Source organism: Amphibalanus amphitrite, unplaced genomic scaffold, assembly GCF_019059575.1.
Source record: "Amphibalanus amphitrite isolate SeventyFive unplaced genomic scaffold, NRLGWU_Aamphi_draft 000132F_arrow, whole genome shotgun sequence".
Classification (NCBI taxonomy): domain Eukaryota; kingdom Metazoa; phylum Arthropoda; class Thecostraca; order Balanomorpha; family Balanidae; genus Amphibalanus; species Amphibalanus amphitrite.
The window spans coordinates 880,536-905,637 of NW_024881627.1; the positions used below are offsets into that span (position 1 = coordinate 880,536).

Genomic DNA, 25,102 nt, shown 5'->3' on the forward strand with positions numbered 1-25,102 from the left:
GCCCTCAATGCGAATGGGGAGGGGGCACGGGTCCGTGTGCCCCCCCCCCCTTGTGTGCTGCCTTGAATTTGACTCTTGAGGTGCCATCACTATTTTGGCTAAGCCTACATATGCAGGAAAACATACCTATTTAAAGCCATATATTCATGTTATCTAATAGATCTAATGTTACCTAATCTATCTTACCTCCTGGCTCCTAAGCCTAATAAAGGCCAAACTACGAAAATAGCTCGGAAGTCAAAAGGTAGCCATGGGTGCGACTCGAATTTCATTTAGGTAGGTAATTCATATCATTGCATTATGACATGAATTTGGTAGATTAATTACTTGGGTACCAGCTTTCATTATTATCTCCTGAATAATGGCAGAATGGATATCCATTTTGGCTAATCGGTCATATTGCCGATTAGCCAAAAGCCGCCTGGCATGTTTCTCTTTCATTTACAACACCTCGAACTTCCGGTTCCGAAAGCCGGTGACTAAAAAATTTGCACGCGAAGAGCTGTTTCCGGTTTCACACCGTTCGAAACTCGGCTGAAGAGAACAAATTTTCATCGGGTGTTCTCACTTCTCGCGATGGTGAATCTCTAGAGCCTGGTCTCCATGGACTGTGCGAGTCTAGTGACCTATTTGCACAGAACGGCACTACGAATCGATTAAAAGAAACGGCGACTGCACCGTGCACGTGTATGATTACTGAAGAGTATTCATACACGTGGTTACCGGAAATGGTTAGCGGAAATGATTACCGGAATATGGTTACCGGAAAGCAAAGACCCAGCGACATTCTTTGAGGGGTAAGTACACGCCAGTGGCCGCCAGCCAGGCAACACTAAGATTGCCTTCATTTGCTGTGAACGGTGTATCAGATCATATTGCATTGCATCATACTATTATAGCAGACAGCACTTGCGAATTAAATTGCAATTATAAGGAACACGAACTTCGTACTCACCGCAGTTCTTCGGTGAAATTTTCCGTTTCCTCTTTTCTTGTTTACTCATTATGCTGCTATGTTACAGTGACTTGCTGAACGGTGATTGAAAATAATATCACACAATGCACATTGTCTGAAGAAATATGTCACTTATATTCAGTGGCGGCGCCACGAATTTTCGCCAGTGGGGGCAAGATTGAGGTGACCCGACTGTTGTCTGATACGCCGATCTGCAAAATCCATGAGCACCTTGCCCCTAGATGTTGCTATTCAAAACTATTATGGTTTCAGGTTTCATGCATACGTATTGAGCTGAACCATTAACCCTCGCGGGCCCGCGCGGAAGAGAGGGGGGGGGGGGGCGTTTTTCGCCTCCCCCTGGCGAATATTTGAGATACCTCACGAACGCTTAGGGATAGAAAGCCAAAATTTGCTGTACCTTATCACCCATTAATTTAACATTTTTTGAAGCAAAAAAATTGGACATAGTCTCCTTGATAACGTCTCAGGGCCGAGTTCTCTAGGCAAACTTCGGCGCCACAGACGTGAACTTCAACCACCTGCCAAAAATAAGCGGCTCGATGAAAATATGAGTCGACTCAAACTTGACTCAAATTTTTTGTTGACAAGTTACTTGACTCAAAATTGACTCAGATAATAAAGTTGTTGAGCGGGGGGGGGGGGTGAAAAAATCCGGCAGCAGAGCCAGGGCTAAGTTGTTAAGCGGGGGGGGGGGGGGGAATGAAAAGCTTATATGTACCTATAGTTTCTGGAAAGTTGAGTCAGCTGAATCATGATCCTACATGTTTGACTCATCTCAATGTCAAAAGTTATTTTACTGACTCAACTCTGACTCAACTCAACGCCTTAATATTTTTGTCCGACTCAACTCTGACTCAACTCAACAGCTCAACATTTTATTCGACTCGACTCAAATCTGACTCATTTGAGTCAGAGTTGAGTCAAATTTCTGACTCGACTCATGAGTCAAGCACAACCCTGTCTGGAACACGTACTTTGAGACCACTATACAAAAGTGCCGGTTTTTGCCTTTGACATTGACTTCTGGCCTTAAAAATTTACCTGAGGTCAAAAGGTTTAGGGGCTTTAAGAATCTTCTCGTAGATATCTTTCATTTGGTACCATTTTTGTTTACGTAGCTGCCTTATTTACGGAGTTAGACAGGTGGGGGGAGGGGGGCTACCCCCGGGCTGCGGTGGTTGGGATTACCCCCGGGCCCGGCCGGGTTAAAAGGTCGCGAGCAAATAAAACTATAAAACTAGATTGCGAGACACAAACCTGTGAAAACGTTATGTTGTTCGTTGAGATGTAAAATGGTGTATTCCTCCAAACAATAGTTAGTAGGTACCTAGTTCTCTTTTTTCCCGTAGTACGTATGTATATGTGCGATTCTCTCACACACGATTGATACCAGAATAAGCTCCATTAGGGCGACCCACACACATTTCCAGATAACCCGGATATACATACCCATCACATTTTGTCATACCTTCCTGAGCTCAGTCTCAGTCTAAGGTTTCCCAAAAGATCTCTTCTCTGGCCGACTTTTGACAAGCTGCCTCTCAACCTCCTCGAGGTCAAGCTCGAGGGCAGCCTTCTGGTGCAAATGAAAAAGAGTAGAAGAATGAGTGGGAGTAGGAGATATGCGACAGACGGTCCGAGAACGAACGTTTTGCTGATGCACTTGATACGGGGACGGTCAAAAACAGGCGTACTATTATGTTATTAACCGCCTATCATGAATGTTGCACCGGTCTTCTGTTCCCTTTTCAACATCAGCCAAATTTTGTGGGGGCAAAAACATAGTCTTGCCCCCACGGCCTCCTGCCAGTGGGGGCAGTCTGCCCCCACTGCCCCCACGGTGGCGCCGCCCTTGCTTATATTGTTGTACCACCGACGATTTCCATTCAATCTGAATCGTTCCCGGTGAATTCACTAGTTACGAACTTTTCCAAGAGGTGGCAGGCCAGCCGTCTGTCTGGTCACTGAGCGCTGAGCGCTTACTGCACAGTGCTGCCACCAGCGAGGAGTTGGTAAAACCGTCTTTACGTATTCCGCCGACAGATGGCTCTGCCGGTCGGGAGCGGCGCTCCGCAGGTGGACCGGCGGGCGGGGGCCGACCCGGTTACCTGCGTAGCACACCTGTGCTCTGCGCATGCGCGCTGCCGGGGACGCTTTCAAAATTTGTTTACGACAGCCAGTCTGGCGAGTTGGCGAAGCGGGGTGGAGGCGGCGGACTCGGATTTCCGGAGGCTGTGATCTCGCGGTGTGCAGGCTGCTGGCGGTCGCGGTGTCACCGCTCGCCGATCGTTTAGTGCCGTGTGGCCGCGGGCGGCGCGGCTAGCGTCCGCTGGCTAGTTGGGGTCGCCGGCGGGGCCGACATGGGTCGCGACTGAGCGGACGGCGGCGACCGCGCAGCGCTCCTGGCCGCCGAGTGACATGTGGAAATGCTCTCGGGAGGCGCGCGCCGCGGCGAACCAGCCCACTGGAGTGTCGTACTGCGCGAGACGGTGCTGACTGCCGACCCGGAGCGGCTCTACATCGAGATAGACGGCGGCTCGGAGGAGGGCCAGTTCGGCTGTGTGGGCGCCGTCCAGCACGAGCGGGTCAACTACATCTCGGGCCGACTGGAGCCCGGAGAGGTGCTGGTCGAGGTGCAGGGACAGAAGGTGGGCGGCTACACCCGGCGGGACATCACCACCTGGCTGAAGCACTGCTGCAGGAGCGGCTCACCAGTGGTGATTAGGACGGCGCGGCTCGGTCCAGGTGAGTCACCCCGCGGCCCGCCCGCCGACGGGAGGGAGAGGGAGGGAGTGGGAGAGGGAGGGAGGGAGGGCGGCGACCCCACCGGCGGATGAGACACTGTCGTCCCCAGTGTGCGCCGGTCGATGGTATTAGCAGTGAGAGCTCTTTATCTTGGCTTGTCTTATGCCTTGTTTTATTTTTATTGTGCAACTCCTCTGTCTCCGTAATAAGGTAGAAGTAGAACTGAATTAATTTGAATTTAAGCCATATAAATTGATGTAAAAGTAACATTCCCTATAAAAATCGCTGGTTCTATCAACACTGAGAAAAAAACCTGGTCCGTCCAGCATATTACTGCCTTGGTCCGTCCTGTCACCATCTGCCGAGTTCAGCCTTTTCTGACCGTTTGTGTCTCAGTGACTGACGGTCATCATCTGACGACGGACGGCCATCCGCCCGCCAGCTGCTGTGTCGTGTTATCGAGCGAGTGTTCCTCTGTGTCTGTGACTCAGCACGACAATCACTCTACCGAGTTACCCCGCCCGGTATAACGCGCCTCCGGTGTAGTTCAGCTCCTGCTCTACCCGTTCCTCCGCTCCTCTTCCCTTCCCTTTCTCTCTGTGCGCCTATGAACGCTCCTGAGACCCGTTCCGTTTTACTGCTCCTGGAAACATTGGTCGTTCCGACGAGTCCCAGCAAGAGACCGGTATCACACACTGTGGACCGTGCCGGACTTCCCTCTGTATCATCTCCTCTCTCACGTCTCAACTTCTAGGAAGGTGCATCGTCCCCCTCCCGGCTGAAAAGGAGGAGTGACAAAAAGATTATTGCGAACCGCATGCTTCTGGCGGGTGGGGCGGGGGCCGGGCCATAGGTCGATGGTCTACGATAGGCTAAAAATATCCGCCTTTATTGCTGGGCAAGACGAGGCGTGGTTATTTCCGGACATATGATATTCCTGGACATTGGACATGTGAAGGCGGTGGACATCGTCGAAAGCTGGCTATCTACTTGACTAAGGAAGGACTTACGTTCGCTGGATAGCTGGATAGACATCGATCAGTTTACTATTGCTAACCGCGCTCAATTTCCAATGTGTCTGTGTTTCCGGTGAGTGCTTCCGAGTTATCTGTCCAATGCATCTGTCAAGTGTCCAATGTTCACTTTCTGATTAGGCTTCATTCGCAGTGGGTAGGTCTCGCTGCTGCCCTCTATCCCAGCCTATCCACCGTCCACTGTCCAGGTCACGCGGCAGGAACACTGCGGCACACACGTGCCATCGATTTGACAAGCCCCACAACTATGGGGCGTCCCACCGGGGAGGGGGCGGAGTCGGCAGGGGGGCCGGAGAGAAGTGCTTCCTCCCCGCGTTGCCGGCGGTGTACCCCCCAGCCAGAACTGCCCCCTAACCCCCCCGGGGGGGGGGGGCGGCATGGCTTCCTCTGAGACAGTCCCTGGCCGTTCAGACGACGCTAACTGGACGGTCGGACTCGGGAAGCCATTGGGAGGAGCTGGGAGGAGAAATTCAGAACAGGATGTCACCGCTGAACTACTGAGCTGGTTATGCTTGGCTTTACATAAACCGATTTGCGCTCATTGCATATTCGAAGAGAATAATTTACATAATTTTCAGTGCCTTTCAGTATGCATGTAGCCGTTCAAGAAAACCAAATTTTTATTTGATCTAGTTAGGTATAAAAATAACAGACATTGCTTTTTTATTTTTATTTTATTTTATTTTATTTTATTTTGTTTTATTTAATTTTATGTTATGTTATTTTATTTTATTTTATTTTATTTTATTTCTTTTTTTGTGTTTGCTGCGGGGTTATATTTTTACTATTGTCCTATAAAGCAATTTTTGGGTCGTTTAGTGCTGCAGCTGCGCATGTTGGGAGGATCATGTGAGCGACTCATGCAAAGGCCGCTCAGTAGCTCTGTCGTTCAGCTTCGTTACACATTCATTCAGGAGCACATTTACGCTCTACCGCTCATGTTTTGTAATACGCCTGCTTTGCGGTAAGCGGAGAGACTCCTGCAATCTGCATGTGTCGCCAACCGACACCCTTGGCGACCGCTTGTCATGGCGGCTGAAACCCCGGCTCAGATTCAGCGGTAAGCTGTCGGCCGATGTCCTCCAGTGACCGGCTGGCTGCCTCTCATCGGTTACCATGGTGTCCTGTGCGCGGTATGCGGCGGGATGGAGATGACATACAGCTGCGCAGTGCCCGCTGACCTGGTGTCAGGGGCGCGACCGTCAGCGAAACGCCTTTCGTTTGACTGATGAGTCGCCAAGGTGTGCTCGGTATCCTGGACCATGGTAGGGCGATTTTAGAACGGGTATGGGAGCGGCTGGTGGTTTCGCAGCTCCTTCATCAAAATGTGTGCGATTTGCCTCATATGTCGCTCCGCCTCAGATGTTCTTATAGCTCGTTTTGTCTCATATTTTCTTCAGGGTCAGTTGGGGGATGTCAGAAACATTCGGTTACGCTTATCCCGAGACGCATATTCCGTGACATTCCGTGACACTATTCCGTGACTCCCATTCGGGCGATTCTATGCCAGCCGTTCCGGTTGCTCCTGATTGCCGGCTGTGAATACCGAATTACTTTGGGTGTGTGAGCGGTCATCATGTTAAACACCACTGCTGTCAGCGCCGTCAGTAGACGAGCAGTGTTCTGCGGCGTCTTTGATGAATTGTGTGACTCTCCATAAATAATGGTGCACCTGATATCGGGCCGGTAATATGTGAGAAGTGCGCCGCAATGAGCCGTGATTGCCGCCTGCGTACGGGTCGGAAATGAAGTCACGAACGGGCGCACCGTATTGACGGCCGCTCCATCAGAGCCCGGTGGCTTGACGATGGGTTCGGTCAGTTCAGTGGTTCGGTCTCATGGCGGTGGTTTGGTCGGTGGTTCGGACGATACAGTGGTTCTGATCGGTGGTTTGATCGGTGGTTCAGCGACAGTTATGTTATTGGTTCGGGCTGTCAATGCAGCATCACCTGGCCTCGTCGGTCTGTCAGCGAGGACAAGATGTCTGTCAGTGGTGTGGAGCTGTGTCCATCCCACACCGTGGGGACCAGATTTCAGGGAATGCGACTCCATCCCTTCAGTCCAGTGTCAGTGTCAGAGGACGGTAAAAGCAGGCTGGACCTTCAGGGCCCGTGGAAGGCAAATGAGACGAGCAATGAGGTGATCGGCTCACTGGATATTGGACGTCCTGTCAGGGCTGCAGCACTGCTCGGTATTGCCCCTCTCTGCTGAATCGATAATGCGTCCCAGTCTCCCCTGTGCTGCCGATGAGGGCGTCACGGTCCCTGCCCCTCCCTTCCCCTATTGTCGGCCACCTGTTTGGTCGATAAAAACACACGTTTGTCCGCCGCGCTGCACCGACGCGAATGCCGACATGATCTGACGGACTGCCGGCGCTTGATTTGCATCCTGTGCTCTGAACTCGCTAACGTCTGAGTTCATTTACAATCCCGCTCGCTCAGGGGTCCGGGGAGTCGTGCGGACGCTGCACGACGTCGCTCAGTGTCGCGGTCCGCCGTGTCGGTCTGTTTGGAGTCAGTCCGGGGTGTCCACCTGGCCCCCAATTGGGCAGTATGGCGCAGCAGTCGGCGCGGCGCCTCACAAGGCACCGTCACACAGCTCAACAGTGGTATGGCCGGATTAATGGGATCGCTACTTTCCTGTGATGTAAAGAGGGGCATGAACGATGCATTCAATGTGACGCGTAAGTATCAATGAGAGATTTTCCGATGAGGCTTTCCTCGGTATTTTATATCATAACGCGTTACAGAATGCTGCCGTCGTCTATGGATAATCGGTCATTTTCAGTCATTGCAATGACCAATGACCATGACCAACCTTATTTAGTGGAGGGATGTAAATAACACGATTGATTCAACTGGTATCCATTGCAGTAATATTTAGGCATCGACTTACCACTTAAGGACTGTGAAGATTGGAGAAGGAAGTGACTGAATAACTCCTGTCTGACTTTGTGCCTAACTTATGGCAGTCGTAAGCATGACGTTTCATCCGGTGTTTAGTGCAACAACTTCCTTTCACGTGTGAGTCGGGTTGAATACCTTATTCCTCACTTTTTTTTTGTAATGAATGCCCCACCCTCATTCGTCGTTCTTTGCCGTCAGATTCATCATTCGCAACCTTTTTCCACCGCCATCCAATAACAATGCACAATGGAATGTGAGCCAAGATGTCTGTCCCTCAGAAGTTCCGTTGACCAGTCTCCACCATTCCATCCAGTCCATCCTGGAGCCAAGGTCCCTGCTCCGCGCCGGACCACGCCCTCCATGGGACCGGGACCGGCCCTGGTCTGTGGACTGTGGTCCCTGGTCCGTCCGACAGACGACCAATTTGTCGTCTGGCCGGCCGGCGCGCGACACGGCTCGTTCGCTGTCTCTCGGCCTCTCGGTCGTCCGGCGTCCCTTCACCGCCTCTCCAAGACAGAACAGCGCGGCGTTGACGGTCTGTGGGCTGTCAGCGGTGCTGGAGAGACCGACTCACAGCCCTCACAGGCGTCCGAGTATCCAGAGCTGAGCAGACTGACGGTCTCCGTGCCTTACACGGCATCCACTGGCAATGACGGATCGGTGACATTCCGTCGCTAATGGGTCAGTGGTAGTCTGTCGGGGGAGAGTCGCCGCTTGGAGGAATCGATGATGCTCCCGGACGCTGATGTAAATCGTCAGAAGTACATAGCTCTCTGTTTGTTTATGTGGGCGACAGACGATCGATGTTTGTAATTCAATAAGATCGGTTCCAGTTGGAGACGGATAGCGGATGCTTGGTTATTTCCAGCAAAAAAAAGCACCGTTTCTGTCGAGCAAACGCTTGCTGTTCAGCAATGGAGATGATTGAATTCCAGGGATCCTTCTTGTTCAGTTCATCTCACCTGAGACTGTATCATCAGTGGTACATTCTTCCCACCTCGACCACTGGTACTTCCGGCGTCCGGAGCGGGGGAGCGGCCGACCACCGACGCTCTCCTCCCTCCTCCGTCTGCTCTCCTCTCCCTCCCTCTCTCCGCCGGCGGCACCTGTCAGGTAGCGTCGCTGGGCCGGTGGCGGGCCGCGTCAGGTGCTACTCTGATCCAGCGTCCCCCATCGGGCGTCATGCCAAGGTCATCGCTCACGGCGGGCCCGGCTCCCACGTTTCCCCCAGCAGCGCGCTGGCTCCCATGCCCCTGGACCGGTCAGGGGTCGGCGGAGCTCTGGGCCGACGGAGGACCGCCAGGGGGCTGTCGTCTCGTGCTGTCGGTCCGACGGGCGGGGACAGGGGCCGGTAACCTGATCGGCAGGGGCAGCCGCCGGGCGGCGCGGCGCGATCACAAATAGCCGCGACCGCCGCCCGCCGTGCGGCGCCGCTCCGCGCGCCCTGTCAGAGAGTGTACCCCAGCGGTCCGGCCGGCCGGTCCGGCAGCGTCGCCGCCGCCGCCGCCGCCGCGCCGCCGCCGCCGCCTCGGCCGCCCTCTGTAGTTTGGGGGGCCGGCGCCGGCCACTGCAGGCGCTGCCCGCGGCGCTCCAGTCCAGTCGCGGCCCCGTGGGAGGCCTGGTGTGTGCGGGTGGCGCGGTAACCGCAGCGGCCGAGTGGTGACGCGCTGACGGGTGACTGGTGACCGTGGTGACTCGCCGAGTGTGGTGACTGTGAGCGCGACTCGCCGGCGCGGCGGTACAGCCGGACGGACGGACAGACCGGTCCGGGAGCCCCTCAGGTCAGTGGAGAGCCGCCGCGACTGCCGGTCAGTCTGCGGGACGGCCCCAGCCCCACACCCGACCCTCGTCTCCTCACTGACCGGTGTGCCGTGCCGTGTCGGGCCGACATCTCCCGCGGGGTACACCGCCGGCCGGCCGCTGCAATGGCCTTGCAACAATTAAACTGGCCCGGTGTGATGCCGCCCGGCGGCCGGCAACCTTTTGTCCTTGGCGGGACGGCGAGGAGGGCAGTTTTCCTGGCTGCACCGCCGCCGCCGCGGCTGCCTCTGTCAGTGGTGGCAGCTGGTTTAGGCTGTGAATGAGTCCCCCGGGTCAGCCGCGGTGCAGCGCCCTGTGCCAGGGACCACCCTTTCCAGATGCGGCCGATATATACCGACCCACTCGGCCGCCTCTGACGGCCCATCTGAGCTGAAACCGGCCACCCGAGTACCCCGAATCACTATCTGACAACTACCCACGGTATCGCCGCTCACATTTTTTGTCTGTTTTGTGTGTCCATAAAACAACAAGCGCTAGTCTGTTGTTGAATATGTATCAGTGATGTTTCTGGGTATTGTTTTGGCTCATTTGTCGCCATTGGCCTTGGTCGAAGGACACGTTGTCTTGTTTTAGTGCAGTTTATTGGTGGTTCCCCTCTCGAAGCCGACTTAGGTGAGCGGCCGCTCCTTATCTATCGTCTGAAGTTATTGGTGTTTGTGTCCCTCAGAACAGAGGTAAACCACTCCTGGGAACGCTGATCAGCAGCCACGATCTGGAAATCAGCCGTGCTTTTTGAGCAACGAAAACAAGCATAATTGAATGGTCGCCCGAATGAATGAAGATGTCCCCCATTGCTAGGTAACAAGTGGCAATTGTTTTTCAGTGCCAGACAAAAGCGCCGGTAGTGAGTCGGTTTGATATTGGAAGGGAAACGTTAGATGCAATTAGACATTATATTGCGACCAATCGATAACGATGGTACGGATATGTGGCCGACCGATAGGCGAGCCGATTGACGAGCTCAGTGTGCTGGCCACATGCAATAAATGTGTCACCGTGAACCATGAACCCTTCACCGCACCCCCTGCCTTCTTCTCTCCGACCCGTGACCCCGCCCCGCCGGCCCGCCGTGTTCGTGAGTCGTGGCGTGACGTTCCTGACCCGTTGCGTGACGGTTCGTCACACCCTGTTACGCCAGAGTCAGCGGCCAGACGTCACGGCTACAAACAAGGTGGCTTGTAGCGCCGGCCGGGAACCGTCACCTCGCTGTCACTCGGTGTCGTCACGGGCAGCGTCACGCGCCCCGCCCGTCTCGTTGCGTTTCGTCACGGCGTGTGTTTGCTCCGGCCCGTGAATGAAAGTTTGTCGGAGCCGGCTACCAGTGTCGGCGTGGGTCGGCTCGGGCGCTCCGGAGCGGGGGAGAAAGTCGCCCGGCTGCCCGCAGAGCGAGCCGACCGACGCGAGCGGCTGGGCTGTGGTGTGCCATGGACCGGGTACAGACGCGGCTCGGAACCACGGTCACACCGTACCGAGCCGACCACCAGTGCACTGGTCCCTCTGACCAGCCCATCACCCATGCGACCCACCTACCGGTTGCGGCATAAACCTGGACCAACCCATCACAGACATGGGTCGACCCATCTCCTTTCCCATGCCGTCCCACCGCTGCCCACACCAACGCACCGCTCCCTGACCACTGCACTGACGAGCCCGGAGCCCACCACCCACCCACCACAGCTGTGGAGCCAGGTAAAGCACAGCGCGGGACGGATTTGGTTCTGGCTACAGTTTCAGCTCAGACAAAGCCCTGATGGGGTGCAGACTAAAATCTGAGTCGTGAACTGATCAAAAGACAATGTTATATCTGAGATCTGTGAATATGACATTGTGTGTTCAATCCCATGTCTCTCCATATAGCCAGCGAGCGTAGTGGCCACAGGCCAACTGTCCCAGTATTCCACTGCAAGCAAGAAAAATGGAATGAAGAGACTCAAAATGGTCTCCAAAGCTGCTCGCTGCATAATGGGTTGAACAACATCAAAATTAAAAAATATACCTGATAAAGGACCCGTCAAACAACGATCAAGACATGCAACCGCATGTTCTTTTGCACAAGCTTGTGGTCGAAAGTCAAGGCCCTGAAAGACTTCAGATATTGAGGGTGGTAGATGTTTTATTTCATAGAACTCTGCATCCTAACTTGCTGCAGTGTTTATGAGATGGAAAAGTTGACCGTCATCAAATTATCTGAACTGCGCCGTCATCGCCTGTCGTGTGGGGAGACTTTCGTTATCTGGCGGTGCTCCATCACCGAGTGGCCAGTGGGTTTCTGTTATCACTTGCAAACGACAAACCCGTTACAAGATTTCCGTCAGTGATATGAATTACAGCTTGTGGCTTTTGACCAGCTGTGCTGGCATACTTGTTTAAACTATTTTTCAAAATTCTAACTTTCTACCACCAACGCGAGTGCGGGTATGTAATTCGAGTATGTAGGTTTGTTTGCCTGGACTCTGGTTTGTCTCGATCTGTCTCCCAGTCTCCTGTGCAGCTCTATACCGTTCCCCGTGCACACAGCCGCTATCTGGGTTCAGAAGTGGCCAATACCCTAATTTTCGACAAATTTTAAAGTGTGATTTTCTCACATTTTCTGGTCGTAAATTGATCAGACTGTATAAAATATCATCCAGAAAAAATATTACTCATTCTGGCACATATTGGTGGGCTCCCAAAGTACACCGTTTTGTTTTGCTCCGTGAGACCGAACTTGTGCTGCGATTTTCATGTAAATGTTGACGAGTCTCCTGTCATATTCTTTGCTTGGACATGCGTAAGTAAGATATCAGCTGAAAGGGGAAAATGTGCGGAATCCATTGGTAACAAAAGTGCATCTAAAAAACTTCCCACTCAGTTATTGTAAGCTAATTGTTGCACACTTGCACAAAGCAGAAGGGCTTGAGGATTTCAATATTTACATAGGCCTACCAAGAAACGCACAGCGTGCTTCACATCGAGACAACGTCCATAACATATACCGTACAATTGTTATTCATTTGCTGAAAAAATTAGGTCGGCATCACACTGCCGGCAAAAGTTATTGCAGTTTTAGTGACGCTAGGTCGCCGCCCGGCCGACCCCGATCAGGTCGGCCGGGCGGCGGCCGTGCAGCTGACGTCCGTGCGGTTCGGCAGCTGACCAATCAGCTGCGAGAGAGGAGCGCGGTCCGTCTAATCGCTCCCGGCAGTTGCTTGTGCTGAGGGGTGCTCGACGCTCGTGTCGATTGCATTTGTTGGTTGTCGATTGTCGATTGACTTGTGGGTATACTTTCTGGTGACCAATAAATGTATACGTCGTCTCAACTGAATGTAGTCTGATCAAATTCAGTAAAGCAAAAAGACATCCAGCCAACAGAACATCATAAGAATGTCCGATATGGTTGATAACATTAAGAGTTTTGGGGAGCAGCCATCGACCAGAATGAACCTTATTGGCTTTTGTATGTAACATTTGCATTGCTTTTGGAAAGTTTCAGCCAGATATCTTCAGAAATGGCAATGTTATCGGCTTTTGCATTTTACCGTAGTCGGTTAATCACAATTTTCGATATTGCAAAGGCAATTTCAGTACCTACGTTCTTGACATCGAAAACCAAAACGAATTGCATCATCGTGTTCCAGAGCTCAAATTGCATCCGATGCACATCTTTTTTGTTGAGAATGTTCAACTTCAAAATTTGGCCTTTCTGACCTCGCCGTGACCTGACCTTCATTTGTCGAATGGAAATAGTTTCGAATCGGACGACCCAGATGACATCATTTTTAGATGCTTTTGCCGAAATGGACCATTAAAGATGTGTCGCATGACCTTAAAAATGTATACATTTCCTTTCATGACCTTTTCCATGACCTTGTGTGACCCATGACCTTTCCATGACCTTTTGTGACAAAGTTAGGTTTCGTTTGTCAGCTATTCCTATCAGAAGCCGTTTGAACTTTTAGTATTGAACGAGTAGTTTCGGAGACAGCGGGGAAGCTATGCAGAATCCCCTACCGAGTCACCCACGTTATGGGATATACCCGTCATCCGCGGATTACAAGCAAAAATATTTTTACGGCAAGGATGTATGAGTATGGATGCTCATACGTTCCCATATGTGACCTTACGGTTGACTTCACATACAATAAAAATTGCTTGGCAAAGTGTCAACTGGTTAACGAGTTATCGCATTTTGGCCACTTCCGAACTCAAATAGCGGCTGTGTGCCGTGGACCCGCTACCCGTCGTGCACTGAATCAGCGCCGCCCGGCGACCGGTGGGGCCGCGTCCGGTGTCTAGACTGTGCCGTGACGACGCCGTGATGCCGTGACATGCGTGACGTCACAGTCACGGTGCAGTATCGGCTGTCACGGATCCAGCCCCGTGACTACCGGTTAGTGGTCATCCCTATTCCCCAAAGAGGTCGCACAACGGCCCGGGTCATTATCCGGCCTCCTGACTTTTGGGGGCGTAAAAACAGGGGGCTGACGGAACGGCTGGAATGGTGAATCGCGGTCAAAACTTCACTTTTTCCAGTTGTGCCTGAATTTCGTGACCCGAGGTGTCACGGACAGTCACGGTAACGGTCACACCGCCGTCACAGCCTCCGGGCGCTCTGGTGACTCACGACTCATGGGTAACGAGGAAATCACGAGTCACGGAACTGGCTCGCTTGGAATTAGTAGAGCACTTCCGAGTCACGAAACTCTTCCTCACGACTCTCGAAACTTCCCACGATTCACGGAAAACGCCGGGTCACGGTGTCATATGTCGGGTCACTGGGACGATGAGCTCGGGTTTCGTGAAATATCGAGTGAGTCACGGCAGTCTCTTCTCTGGATGAGCAGTGGGCCTGGACTCGTGGTTCGATTGTGTCGGCATGCCTTATTGAGTGTGATTCTGGTGCTGCGCGTGATATATCGCCCGCATTCAATCTTCAACTATACGGAACAAGTGTATCTGAAATAGGAATCTAGCTTGGCTCAAGCATTAAAAACAGTACCTATCGCGTGATTCAATTTCGATTCTGCAAACTGAAACCAACACCAGCAACTCAATGCTGCAATTGGACTCTGATGCGTCTATCGTGCAGCTCAGGTCCTGACGGATCCCTGCCACCTCCCCCGTCCTCTGGGGGCTGCTCTGGGCACGTGCGCCTCCCCCCGCCCGGTCACCCACCGGAGGGCACGCTCCAGGGCGCGGCGTGCAACACGTACCGACAGCACGTGCCTGTACCGCTGTCGGCGTACAATGGAGCAGACCGACGCGGGGCCGACGCCGCTTTCACCGGCCGGCTCCGGGTTTTTGGCGGCTCCAAATCGGCACCATTGACGGCGGGGTGGGTGGGTGCTGTTGTGCCCCCTCTGCATGCCTGTGCTGCTAGCAGGGTGGATGGGGTGGGGTTTTGACGGGTGCCTGGTCCCGGCCTCTGACGTGCTCCACTGAGAGGGGAGGGTGAGGCGCCCCTGCTCTGCTTTGTTGGTAGCAGGGAGAGGGAGAGGTGTAGGGGAGGGAGAGAGGTGTCGGATACCGGAGAGGGTGAGGAGAGAGGGTAGTGCAGGGCGGTTTGAAGACGTGGTATGCTGTGGGAGCAGTGGTGGACACGTATCGTCAAAGGAAAATGTATCCTGTTTTATTGGTCGTACTGTGTAACAGATGTGTTCTCCGGTCGGCTTTGTCTAGTTTTACTCGGCGTGACACGGTTGTCTACGGAACAAAACCGATTCAAACGAGTGCCGGCGTCTCATGTCGAGGCAATCACAGGCTCTGGCGCGATGGTGAGTGACACCAGTCACCAATTTCCGGCCTGTCTGAGGTCGTATTTCCGCTCTAATAGCCCCACTGTGCCGTACCTCCGGCCGTCTGCGGTGCGCCGCGGCGCCGCTGTCTGCGTCACGTCTGTCTCACTCGGCCCGCGGCGCGCCACATCGGCCGCGGCGCCAGTGGCGCGCACACACGCCGGGCACAAAAAGATCGTGAACGCGCCGCGATCTGGGCTAACGGCTCGACTAATGTGTCCTGAGAGCAGGTCGGAATGCGACGGCGACGGGCCGGGCCCGGTGGTCGGCCCTGCCCCGCCGGCCGCGCCTCGAGTAGATCGCGCATGTTATGGGGCAGTCAGCCGGGTTTGTTTTTGCTGAGCCTGTTTGTAGTCCGCAAGGTGTGCGTAGCCGTGGAGTGCAATGAGGACGTTTGTATTTAAATTGCTCTTGTGGTCATTCTGGGAGCTCGTGAAGGTTTGAGCTATGTGCGATGGTAGACGCTTGGGGTTTAGAAATGGTGCATCTATCCGTGATTTCTATTTATTCTTTGACGCATAACTTCCTTGCCAGTTGGGCCCAAACGGGTATGACCGACCGATTCATTCAGCGCCACATTTCAGTACGTTTGTCAATTGTCACCTCATTTCATGCGACTTCCATGCGCTACTCCAACTCCGGACCAGTTTCCTCTCGCCACTGTCCTATCCATAACCGCCCGGCCGGCCTCTGAGTGGCGCCCATTTGCTGGAGGGGAGGGCACAATGGCGCCGGCCACGGTCGTTCCGTCTAGTTTATAGCCCCGCCGACCCCTTTGTGGCGCGCACGAACCACATTCTGTCCGCGCCGACAGACACTGGCGCCTGTTCACACAGTGGACAGGTCAGGTGCCACAGATACTTCGACCGGGGATTGTCGGCTGTGATCGATGACGTCACTGGAGAGCGGTGACGTCATCAGGTGACAGGTGATGTGATTCATTGCCGGTGTGGGCGGCGGTGGGTGGAGAGGTGCTGCCTGTTGATGGTTGGCCAGCGTGCAGTGAACGCGATGATGTGTAGGAGCATGTGGATCGAGCCCATTGAGTTTTCTATGTTGGAATGCTGAGGTCGTTACTGGGCGAAGGTCCACATTAGTTTTCTCTGGTGCCAAGATCACTCATCCCACCCCGGGTCGGATCTTGGCAGTTGACGATCGACCGATGACGGCGTCCGGTGGAGCGTGGCGTCATCGTCACGGCGCCGTCATCGAGTCGGCAGCCACCTCTGACGCGGCCGTCATCGCTCGGTGCCGCTCGGGCACGTGCCGAGCCGACCAGACATGCGCCACGTGCGGCTCGAACTCGACACGTGGCTTCGTGACTGCGGCCGGGCGGCACGAGTGTGTGGCGCTATAAAACTGCCGTAACTGCAGGACACCTGCCGCGCGCCGCCGTGGCCCGGCTGACTGTGGTTAGACGTGCGGCCGTGCTCGGGCGGCCGTGCTTGGGCGTAGCGCGGTGCGGCGTGCCGGACAGGCGATCAGGCGTGCTGGCACGGGCCCGGCGGGCGCGGCGCCTCCCCTCCCCTCCCTCGTCTGCTGACGGCGGCGCTCCCTGGCGGCGGAGGAGCCGCCGCACTACGGGGAAACTCCGCGGCGACGCGGCGGTCACTGGCCGGGGGGAGAGAGGGAGAGAGGCGCAGCGGGCGGCGGCGGCGAGAGGCTGGAGTGGGACAAGGCCAAGGGACCTTGGTCACCGAAACCGCTGGCGTGGTTTTGTCGTGTCATATCGTTAGGCAGTCTTTCCCCTTACAAGCCTCAATGTACCATTCCTTCAGTATCACATTGGCAGTGGTAATTAGCCCTGAGAGTTTAAACTTTGCTGCACTAAGGTGCCTGTTTCACATTGCAGAGCTCCCGTTCTTTGTTGGCCACTTTTTTTCTCGCCCTCACCTCCCGGAACTGTCTCAGACCGTTCGTGTCCGGTCTAAGAATCACACTAAGAATCACTCGGGCACCGAACCGGCTCTGTTGCAACCCTCTGACGCAGCCTTCTACCTGAATGGCTGCTGCGTGAATACCTGCCGTGATTCATTGCCAGGCAATGCTGTGCAGCCCGCAGGGACAGCTGTGCTAAACGGACGGCCATTGCACGCCGACTTGTTTCCTGTCATGGTGGGCATTTGTTCTCCGTGCGGGGCTCAGTTTTGAGTGCCATTTGTTAGTGAATGATGGAGCAAGCCCAAACAAGATTGCAGCGTTTGTTGCCCTTCTGCTATCAGTTCACTTATTTTTCTTTCTGCTGTTTTATGTAAAGCACTTGAGTGTGAGAGCACTTCAGGGATTTGAAGGGTGAAAAACGCTCCTAGACCGTCATATCACCACTCTTCAGTCACGTTCTCAGCAGTTCAATTACTGAAAAATCTCGCAGATGTTTTCAGAGATTCTCCGGATATCCGGCTCGGCAGGGTCGTGAGAAGGTCTGATGACACCCGAACAATGCTGATTTCCCAGTGACATTCGACCAACGAATACTGAAACGCTATACGTTGATTAGTGTAATCTAACAATGTTGATTATCCAATCCGCAGCTGTGGAGGAGTGGGCTGGACTCCGTGTGTTCCAGAGCTCCTGACATTCTGAACTGCAGTGTGTTTGGGAGGTAGACTTATCTCGTGATCCCCTCGTGATTCCCCCATGTCTGCTGTGATTCCCCTTTGGAAGAGGGATTTCACCAAAGCTTGCCTGTTCATCCATCCGGCATTTATTTATAACTGGTGGCGTAAGTCTTGGTACGGTCCCTGTTCTACCCCGGACGGTCTGTGTGCCAGTAATCGTTCCGTTTGTCGTCCTTTGCTGACGCCCGGCTGCCCTGTCAATGAGCCGAGCGTGACCCACCCTCCATCAGAGGTCTGACGGGAAACGAGCCGCCCGTTTCTGCTGTGCTGTGAAGGGCGTGTGTCACCAGTTCCGGTGTGACGACCTTTTAGCCTTTGGTTTATATCCGTTCCCGGTATTTCACGTGAATCTCTCCCCGTGCAGCCAGGGAATTGAGGGATCTGCCGGGATTTCTGTCAGGCTGTATTTCCCGTCAGACTGCAGCTGGGCTCATCCCCATGGCAATCCCTCACAATCTCCCCGAAGCTCGGCTGAGCTGCGGAGCTCTGAGCTGCGGAGCTGCAGCTCGGCCCTGACAGCTCGCCCGCCGGGATATTGTTCCGGGCTGAGAGCCGCCGACTGCAGGCCAAAGGGCGACAGGGTCCGCGGTGTATTGCTGTGGTCAGCCCCGGCTGGTGATGGGCCGGCGGTCATTGCAGAGCGCTGTGATGAACTGGTCGTAAAGGCCGCCATCTGGGCGACATTGCTGCTTCCAGAGAGCGTCCATTTCGAGTCCCGAGACGGGGCATGGGAGCCTGGTGAGCGGTCACCGGTCGGTGGTCACTGGTCATGTGGTCAGTGTCGCCTGTCGGCGGTCACTGTCAGTAACCACCTTCGGTTCAGTGCTGACAGTGACTGCGGCGAATGGTCAGTGACTGTGATCAGTAAACGCGGCTAGTGAGTGGTCAGTGACTGCTGTAAGTGACTGTGGTCACTCGCCTGTCTGTCTGAGCTCTGTCAGTGATCCGTCACTGCAGCGGGCGGGTCTGTGTGTTCGGTCCGCCGGCGCCACTCGCTGTGCAGCGCCGGTGACCTTTTGACCTGGTTCCCGCCCGCCGCTGCCGCCGGACGCCGCGCCGCTCGAGCCGCGTCCGCTCGCTGCAGTCGGGACCGGCCGGCCGGCCGGCCACCGGCCGACGAATGCTAATCACCGGTCTCCGCCGCCGCCGGCAGCCGCGTCCCAGTGACGTCACGGACCGAGTGTGACGTCATGGGAGGCGTCATCGGCGTCCGAGGCGTCAGCCGGACGATGGAGGAGTTCGGGTGCGTCAGCGGCGCTGAGGTCGGTGGAGCCGGTGACCAATGTGACCGGGCGGCTGCGGGGGCGGTGTGGGGCGGAAATTAGCGGTCACCTGACGGCTGTGGTTACACCGGCCGGCCTACCTCAGGTGGGACTGTGATACAGCCACAGGTAGAGCGGAACTGCCACTGTGCTGTAAATGACATCCTTCCGGCGTGAAACTGTTTGCGGTGGTCTGACGGACATGGCTCTACGAGGCATCCTGTGCTAGTCGGATGTCTCTACAAGGCATACATTACATGAGAATAGGTCATGCTGGCCTTCTGTTTAACCCGTCTGATTTATTCGGTCGACCTCCAGCGTCGGAAGATGCATTCATGATTTACCGCGTTCACTACACATTTGTATTTCCTGTGGGCTTTTGTCTGAGGGAAAGCTGCCATGGTGTGAGAGTGAGATGCGGCGACCAAGACGCGGATGATTCATGGACTGTTTACTCCTGCCCGATATGCCCGTCAGTTGAATTTAAATGGCATGGGTTGCGACCAATGCAGTGCCTTAAAACCAAAGGGGATACATAAACAGAAATGATGGAAACTCGGAGGTTTTAGGAAGTTTGTGGTTCCGGAAAGGTTCCAGAAGGATTGCGATTGTGCAGGAGCTGTGGCTTGTTTCGTGTGTGCGGAAATAAGTCACGGATGGGCCGTCTTGTGACTCCCCGACATCTTGTCAAGGCACGAAGAGTTTCTGACTCACACGGACCGCTCTAGAACTCTCCAGTATCACCAGCGTGGGATGTGGTTGGGCTAGTTGGAGACGCTCACTTATTTCGCTTTCTTCGTGCTCTCGGACGTTTCTTGACGACCCGCCTCCTCTGCACAGTCCACCCCTCCTTACCATGCGGTAGCACAGGCTCACCCGAGGCTGACCCCTGACTCACTCCTTTGACCCGCCCTCCGCTGCCGCTCTATCATACCCTCAGCACCGCCGCCAGTCCATGACATCACGACATAACTTCACCCTCGGCCTGCACGACCGGCCTCTATTGGCATGTCGGGCGCGCTGACAGCCGCAATGCGTTACTGCCCGCTGGCGTCATGCATGTCGTGTGTTCAGAGATCGGGGCGGGCGCCATGGGTGTCGGTCTGGGGGGAGAGGTCGGTTAGAATGACGATTGGGCTCTGCGGAACGGGGTGGGGGACGGAACGGAGGCGGGCTGGACCTTGCTCTGGTATTTCGGGGACGAATGGCACCACCGCATTTGCTGCCTGTATGCGGTTGTTGCAATGTAGAAAATGGATCAGAGATCGGATAGGGGGAGCATAAGGCAGTGGGCGATGACACAATTCGTGTCGGCTTTTCAACAATCTTTCTCCGCCACCCTCTTTGTCAGCCCCACATAGTAGCCACATCTCCCGCCTCTGCTATCCTCCCGACCCGGCAGCCCCGCAGCTCTCATCACTCCCCCGTTCTGCAGCGATCCCTGACCGAGCTCTGTCCGCGCCAGTGGGTCGCTCAGCTCAGTCACCCGTGCAGCGCCCGCTGAGGCGGCGACGGGAACGAGCGGTTGAACAGGTCCTCCGCTGACGATGAGTGAAAGATGGCTGACGGTTATCAGCCGACTGGGACTGGGAATGGATGGATGGGTAGACGGGGGCTTTGGAAGGCGTAAAGGCTGAGACTGTGCAATGTGAATGTGTTGATCATGTACAAGTGGTGTGTATTGATATTTGACAACTCCTACTAGCTAGCCTTGTTTCAACAATGGCTGTGTTTTAAATCCGTTCACTTATCGTGTTTTCGATGGCAATGATAAAGTGCCGTCAAGAGATCACCACCCGGCCCAGAGGCCCCACCTGGCCCTTTTTGCTCGACTGAGATAAATCAGTAGCATCGGCCGTTTCCCAGAGACTCAGCAATGACCGATGTCTTGATACGGAAATGGGAGACAGGGGACGCCGACACTCCGAGACAGCCGGAGACGGAGACGAACAGGGGGAGACGGGGCGAGAGACGCAGGGAGACAAAAAGCACCTCTGCCGAGCGCGGCTCCCACGGCTGTCCCGCGGCGCCGGCCGGATGGGAGACGTCAGCCGTCAGACGGCATCGGCGGCGGCATCCCGTGGGTCGTGTTGCCAATGACGTCGGCGTCATCAGGAATCGGTTTCGCGGTGGCAGCGTCGTCAGTACATGTGGCACGGTGATGATGGACGAGGGATACCACAACAGGTCGCCGTCCGCTGTGTTTCCCAACTTCATCTGCCTGCTCAGGGCGACCGTCCCGTCCGCAAATTGTGTTCACTGCGCAATTTCGCGCTCCGCTGGCTCTTAGCTAGTTATCATCTCGTTTCCGTCTGAACTTAGCTAGCTGACGCTGCAGACGAGTTGTTTTAATTTTTCGGAAGCTGCTTTAACTGATAATTAAAGTTAAATAGCCTTAATTGCTTCCGACCTGTTGCCCACTCTAGGGCCGCCGCTCTATAGCAGTGGTCAGACCATTTTTGCTGTGACATATCTACCACTACGCGGCTTGTCTGGAGACTCACATGATTGTGTCATGCATTTATGAAAAGCTATACTTGCAGGATCATATCATTTGCACGGTTAATATTGTTTTATACAAGCCGAGTTTATGGGACGAATGTTGCAGAGATCGGTACTACCGTGAGAGATGTATGATCTATGTATATCAAGCTCACGATGTCACCCACCCCTTAACTTCTGATGTCATTAATGATCATTAATTGGCTCACCACGTGACCGACATCCGATTTATCCGTCACTTATATCGTCCGTCATGTCTATCGCATGCATCACTTCAAGCCCCGCCGACCGTCTGTTCCCAATGCATCCATTATGCGCGACCTCCCCTGGTCCCACGGCTATAAATGACGTCATCTAATCACGGCAAGTGGGGAGACACGCGCACCATAAATCTCCATCATTGCCGCGATATGGTAGCTGACATTGAGCAAACAAACACTTGCACCGATGGTTGACGGACTAGCGTTTACATTAGGGGAGGGGAGGGGAGGGGATGTCATGTGCTTTGTAGCACCGACCCGTATTGATGTTTGCTGCCGGGGGGGGGGGGGGAGGGGTGATTGGTGACTCAGCTGTGGAAGAGCCACAAGTGCAGGGGCACAACACGAGTCACAGACATGAGTGCTTTGTGTCAGGGTTCTTGCGTGTTTAGGTATGCTTGGGGATGGGGAAGGAACCTAGGATGTTACACTATTTCTTCATTGTTGTTGTGACGGACGTTATCACCGGTCCACGAACCCAGTAATAAAAGAACCGTTGCCTCCTGGCTGGAAGGGTGGCGGGGCTCGCGTGGCAGTTGTTATCGGATCGTTTGTGAAAACAAACGCCGCCGCTGGTCCAGCTGTGTTGACCGAGGTCCTCCTCTGTGGACGGGCACTTAGCGGCTCAACAAACACCGTCAACCAGCACAGCGACAACGGGCAGCGACGGCGACCTAACCGTGGGGGGCGGGGTACGGCGGGCCGGCTGTCCTGGGAACTGCCGCGTCCTGGGATGGGTATTGAGTATGGGAAATTTGTTAGAGCCGTAACGACGCTATGTGATGCAGTCAAACGATGTTCACGAAGTGAAGGAAAGAAGGAAGAAAAAGAGTCGAAGACAGAATGGACGGGACAAGGTCACCTCTAGATTAACATAGTCGCGTCTAATGAGATATGCAACATGCACGAGTTCCTGTGAAGTATGCACATGCTCCGGTCTTTCACCAACATTATGCATGCATGTGGGTACCTTCACTCTTCAGCTGTGGAATATTGGAGCGCGACCACATCCCTTAATTTTCACCATCGTGCTCGCTGGACACGAATTAACCGCCCCTCCCATGCAGAAGGGACCACCGCATTATCCGATCACTTTGGAAATTGAGCGATATATGTATCTACGAATGTCCTAACGGAGCAGAATTGCGAAGCTTCCTTCTGCCATCTCTGCAAAGGAGAGCGATTGCATAGATCGTCCATTGCCGTCACCTTGCACGGTTCTATCAGCGAAGGACAGCGCTGTAACGTTTTGTTACGCGTTTCTCAGCTGTTCTGTGACGCGTGACTGACGTGTTGCGTGACGTGCAAGGTCAGCGGCGCACGTGCTTCGTGACGTGACGCATTGCTCACGTGCCCGGTAACGGACGCATGCTGTGACGTTTGGCAGACGTGCTCTGTTCACCGACTGAGTCAGGACGGTGTTTGGGTATGTTCATAGCGACCTGGCTCGCCCCTAATGTGACAGTGAGTTACAACTTTGACCGTGACAGACAGTATTATCGCCAGCTCGGTCTCAGTATGACAGTTGCTGACAGCTTTGGCAATGAGAGTATGCTATCGCAGCCGCTATTCACTGGCCATGTCCCAGGTGGCAGCGTCGGCTCCGTTGTTCCGTCTTTGTGATCCCACGTCTGGCGGCTCTGCCCGTGGCAGCGCTGTCACCACTACCCATCGTTTCCGTCTCTGCATGTGACAGCGCCGGACAGCAGTGCCCGTGGCGGTAGTCGCTGTCACCACTGTCCACCTTTTCCGCAGCACTGGCCATGACATTAGTCGCTGCCGGCTGTCACCACCGTCCACCTTCTCGGCCCCTATGGGACAGCGTCTGGCTAGTGACCGTGACGGTAGCCGCTGTCTCCGCTGTCTCATACCCATCGTACAGTCTATCGTGACCTATCGTGACCATGGCTGCAGCGTTTTCCTCGTCCCTGTTTAATGGTGATTACTGGACGATAACTAACTTGTATTCGTCGGCTGGTCGGCGAATTCGTGCCGCCCCGTGCTGTATTTTTGCATTGAACGGTATTTTACCTCATTTTGTGTCCAGAAAATTCAAACTAACTGGCAATAACGGGTACGATTTGAACCAACCAGTTCTATGTTATGCTCGAAACAATTGCAGTGATTTAAGTGGCACTATCACTTATTGAACTGAATAATTTATGCCATGAATGCAATGTATTGAGTGCCGTGTTGGTAAATGAAGTCCCTCTGAATCGTAACGTGCGTCCTGCGACCTGCGCCATAACAGCACCTACGTGCACGGTTTTATATGCCAAAATATGTAGGTATGCTCATGCGTTAAATCCTCCCGGCCGGACCGTCGTTCCAATACAACACGCGCATTTTCGGCCCAATAGCACTCCCCGCCGGCTGTCTCCTTCCCAAGATCACCATGCAATAGTTGAGCGTGTGTCGAGTCCATGCTGGTTTTGAGGGAATGTCAAAACGTCTACTTTTTCCCATTTCGCCTCAGCAATATTTCTGCGATTTGTATTTTTTTTCAACATCAATTGCTCATTTTTACAGTTTCCAAGCTACGATAAAACCGTCATTGTCATAGGTACCGCTGTTGCTGCATAGAGGAAATTCTGCAGCCTGCACCCATAGGTCACACTCACAGCGTGCTCCGTGCAGTGACCAGCTAGCCTTGTTCGCCATAACTTGCCCGGTAGTTTCGCGTGATTTACGCGCTCGGAGCGCGGGCGTCGCTACCCGCGGTGACCCGTGCGTCTTCAGCCGACCCGGCTGAGCGCTGGGAAGTTGGCGCACTGCACCGAGCCCCGCGCTCCGCCTGCGACGCTGGGTCAGTGACCCCGCCGAGCCTCTGTGTGTGCACTGGAGTACCCGTGGGCTGACCGTGACCTGGCAGAATGGTCCACCGCAGAGCTGGAGCTCACCCCTGACCCTGTCCCCCACCGCGCACCCCTCCCCCGTCCACCGGCTGACCGACATGTGCAAGTGGCGGCCGGCCGGGCGGCGGAGGTCGCGGCCGCTCCCCTCCCTCCCTCCCTCCCTCCCCTCCCCTGCCGGCCGACCGGTCCTGACGAGACGCTCAAACGGGTTCTACTACACGTTCCGCGAGCCGTGGCGTGCGCCGCCGGCCGCCGGGGCTCTCAAACCGCCGCCGCGCCGGTTGAGGACCACCGCGCGGCGTCTCGCGCCTGGCTGCGGCTGGCCGATTTCGCGGCGCCCACCGCG

The 25,102-nt window shown here is 54.7% G+C and overlaps 1 protein-coding gene across 2 annotated transcripts in view; it reads left to right on the plus strand.

The window, feature by feature from the left end:
• The first annotated feature begins 499 nt into the window (after positions 1–499).
• Positions 500–25,102, plus strand: part of LOC122382037 (membrane-associated guanylate kinase, WW and PDZ domain-containing protein 1-like) — a 53,030-nt gene continuing 28,427 nt past the window's right edge. The window contains exons 1-2 of one of the 2 annotated variants that reach the window (XM_043366909.1): positions 500–797; positions 3,023–3,724. In XM_043366909.1, coding sequence (XP_043222844.1) covers positions 3,406–3,724 — 319 coding nt within the window. In that variant the 5' untranslated portion in view covers positions 500–797; positions 3,023–3,405. Of the gene's footprint in view, positions 798–3,022; positions 3,725–9,261; positions 9,446–25,102 lie in introns of those variants that run through there. The other variant, XM_043366910.1, reaches the window with a different exon arrangement.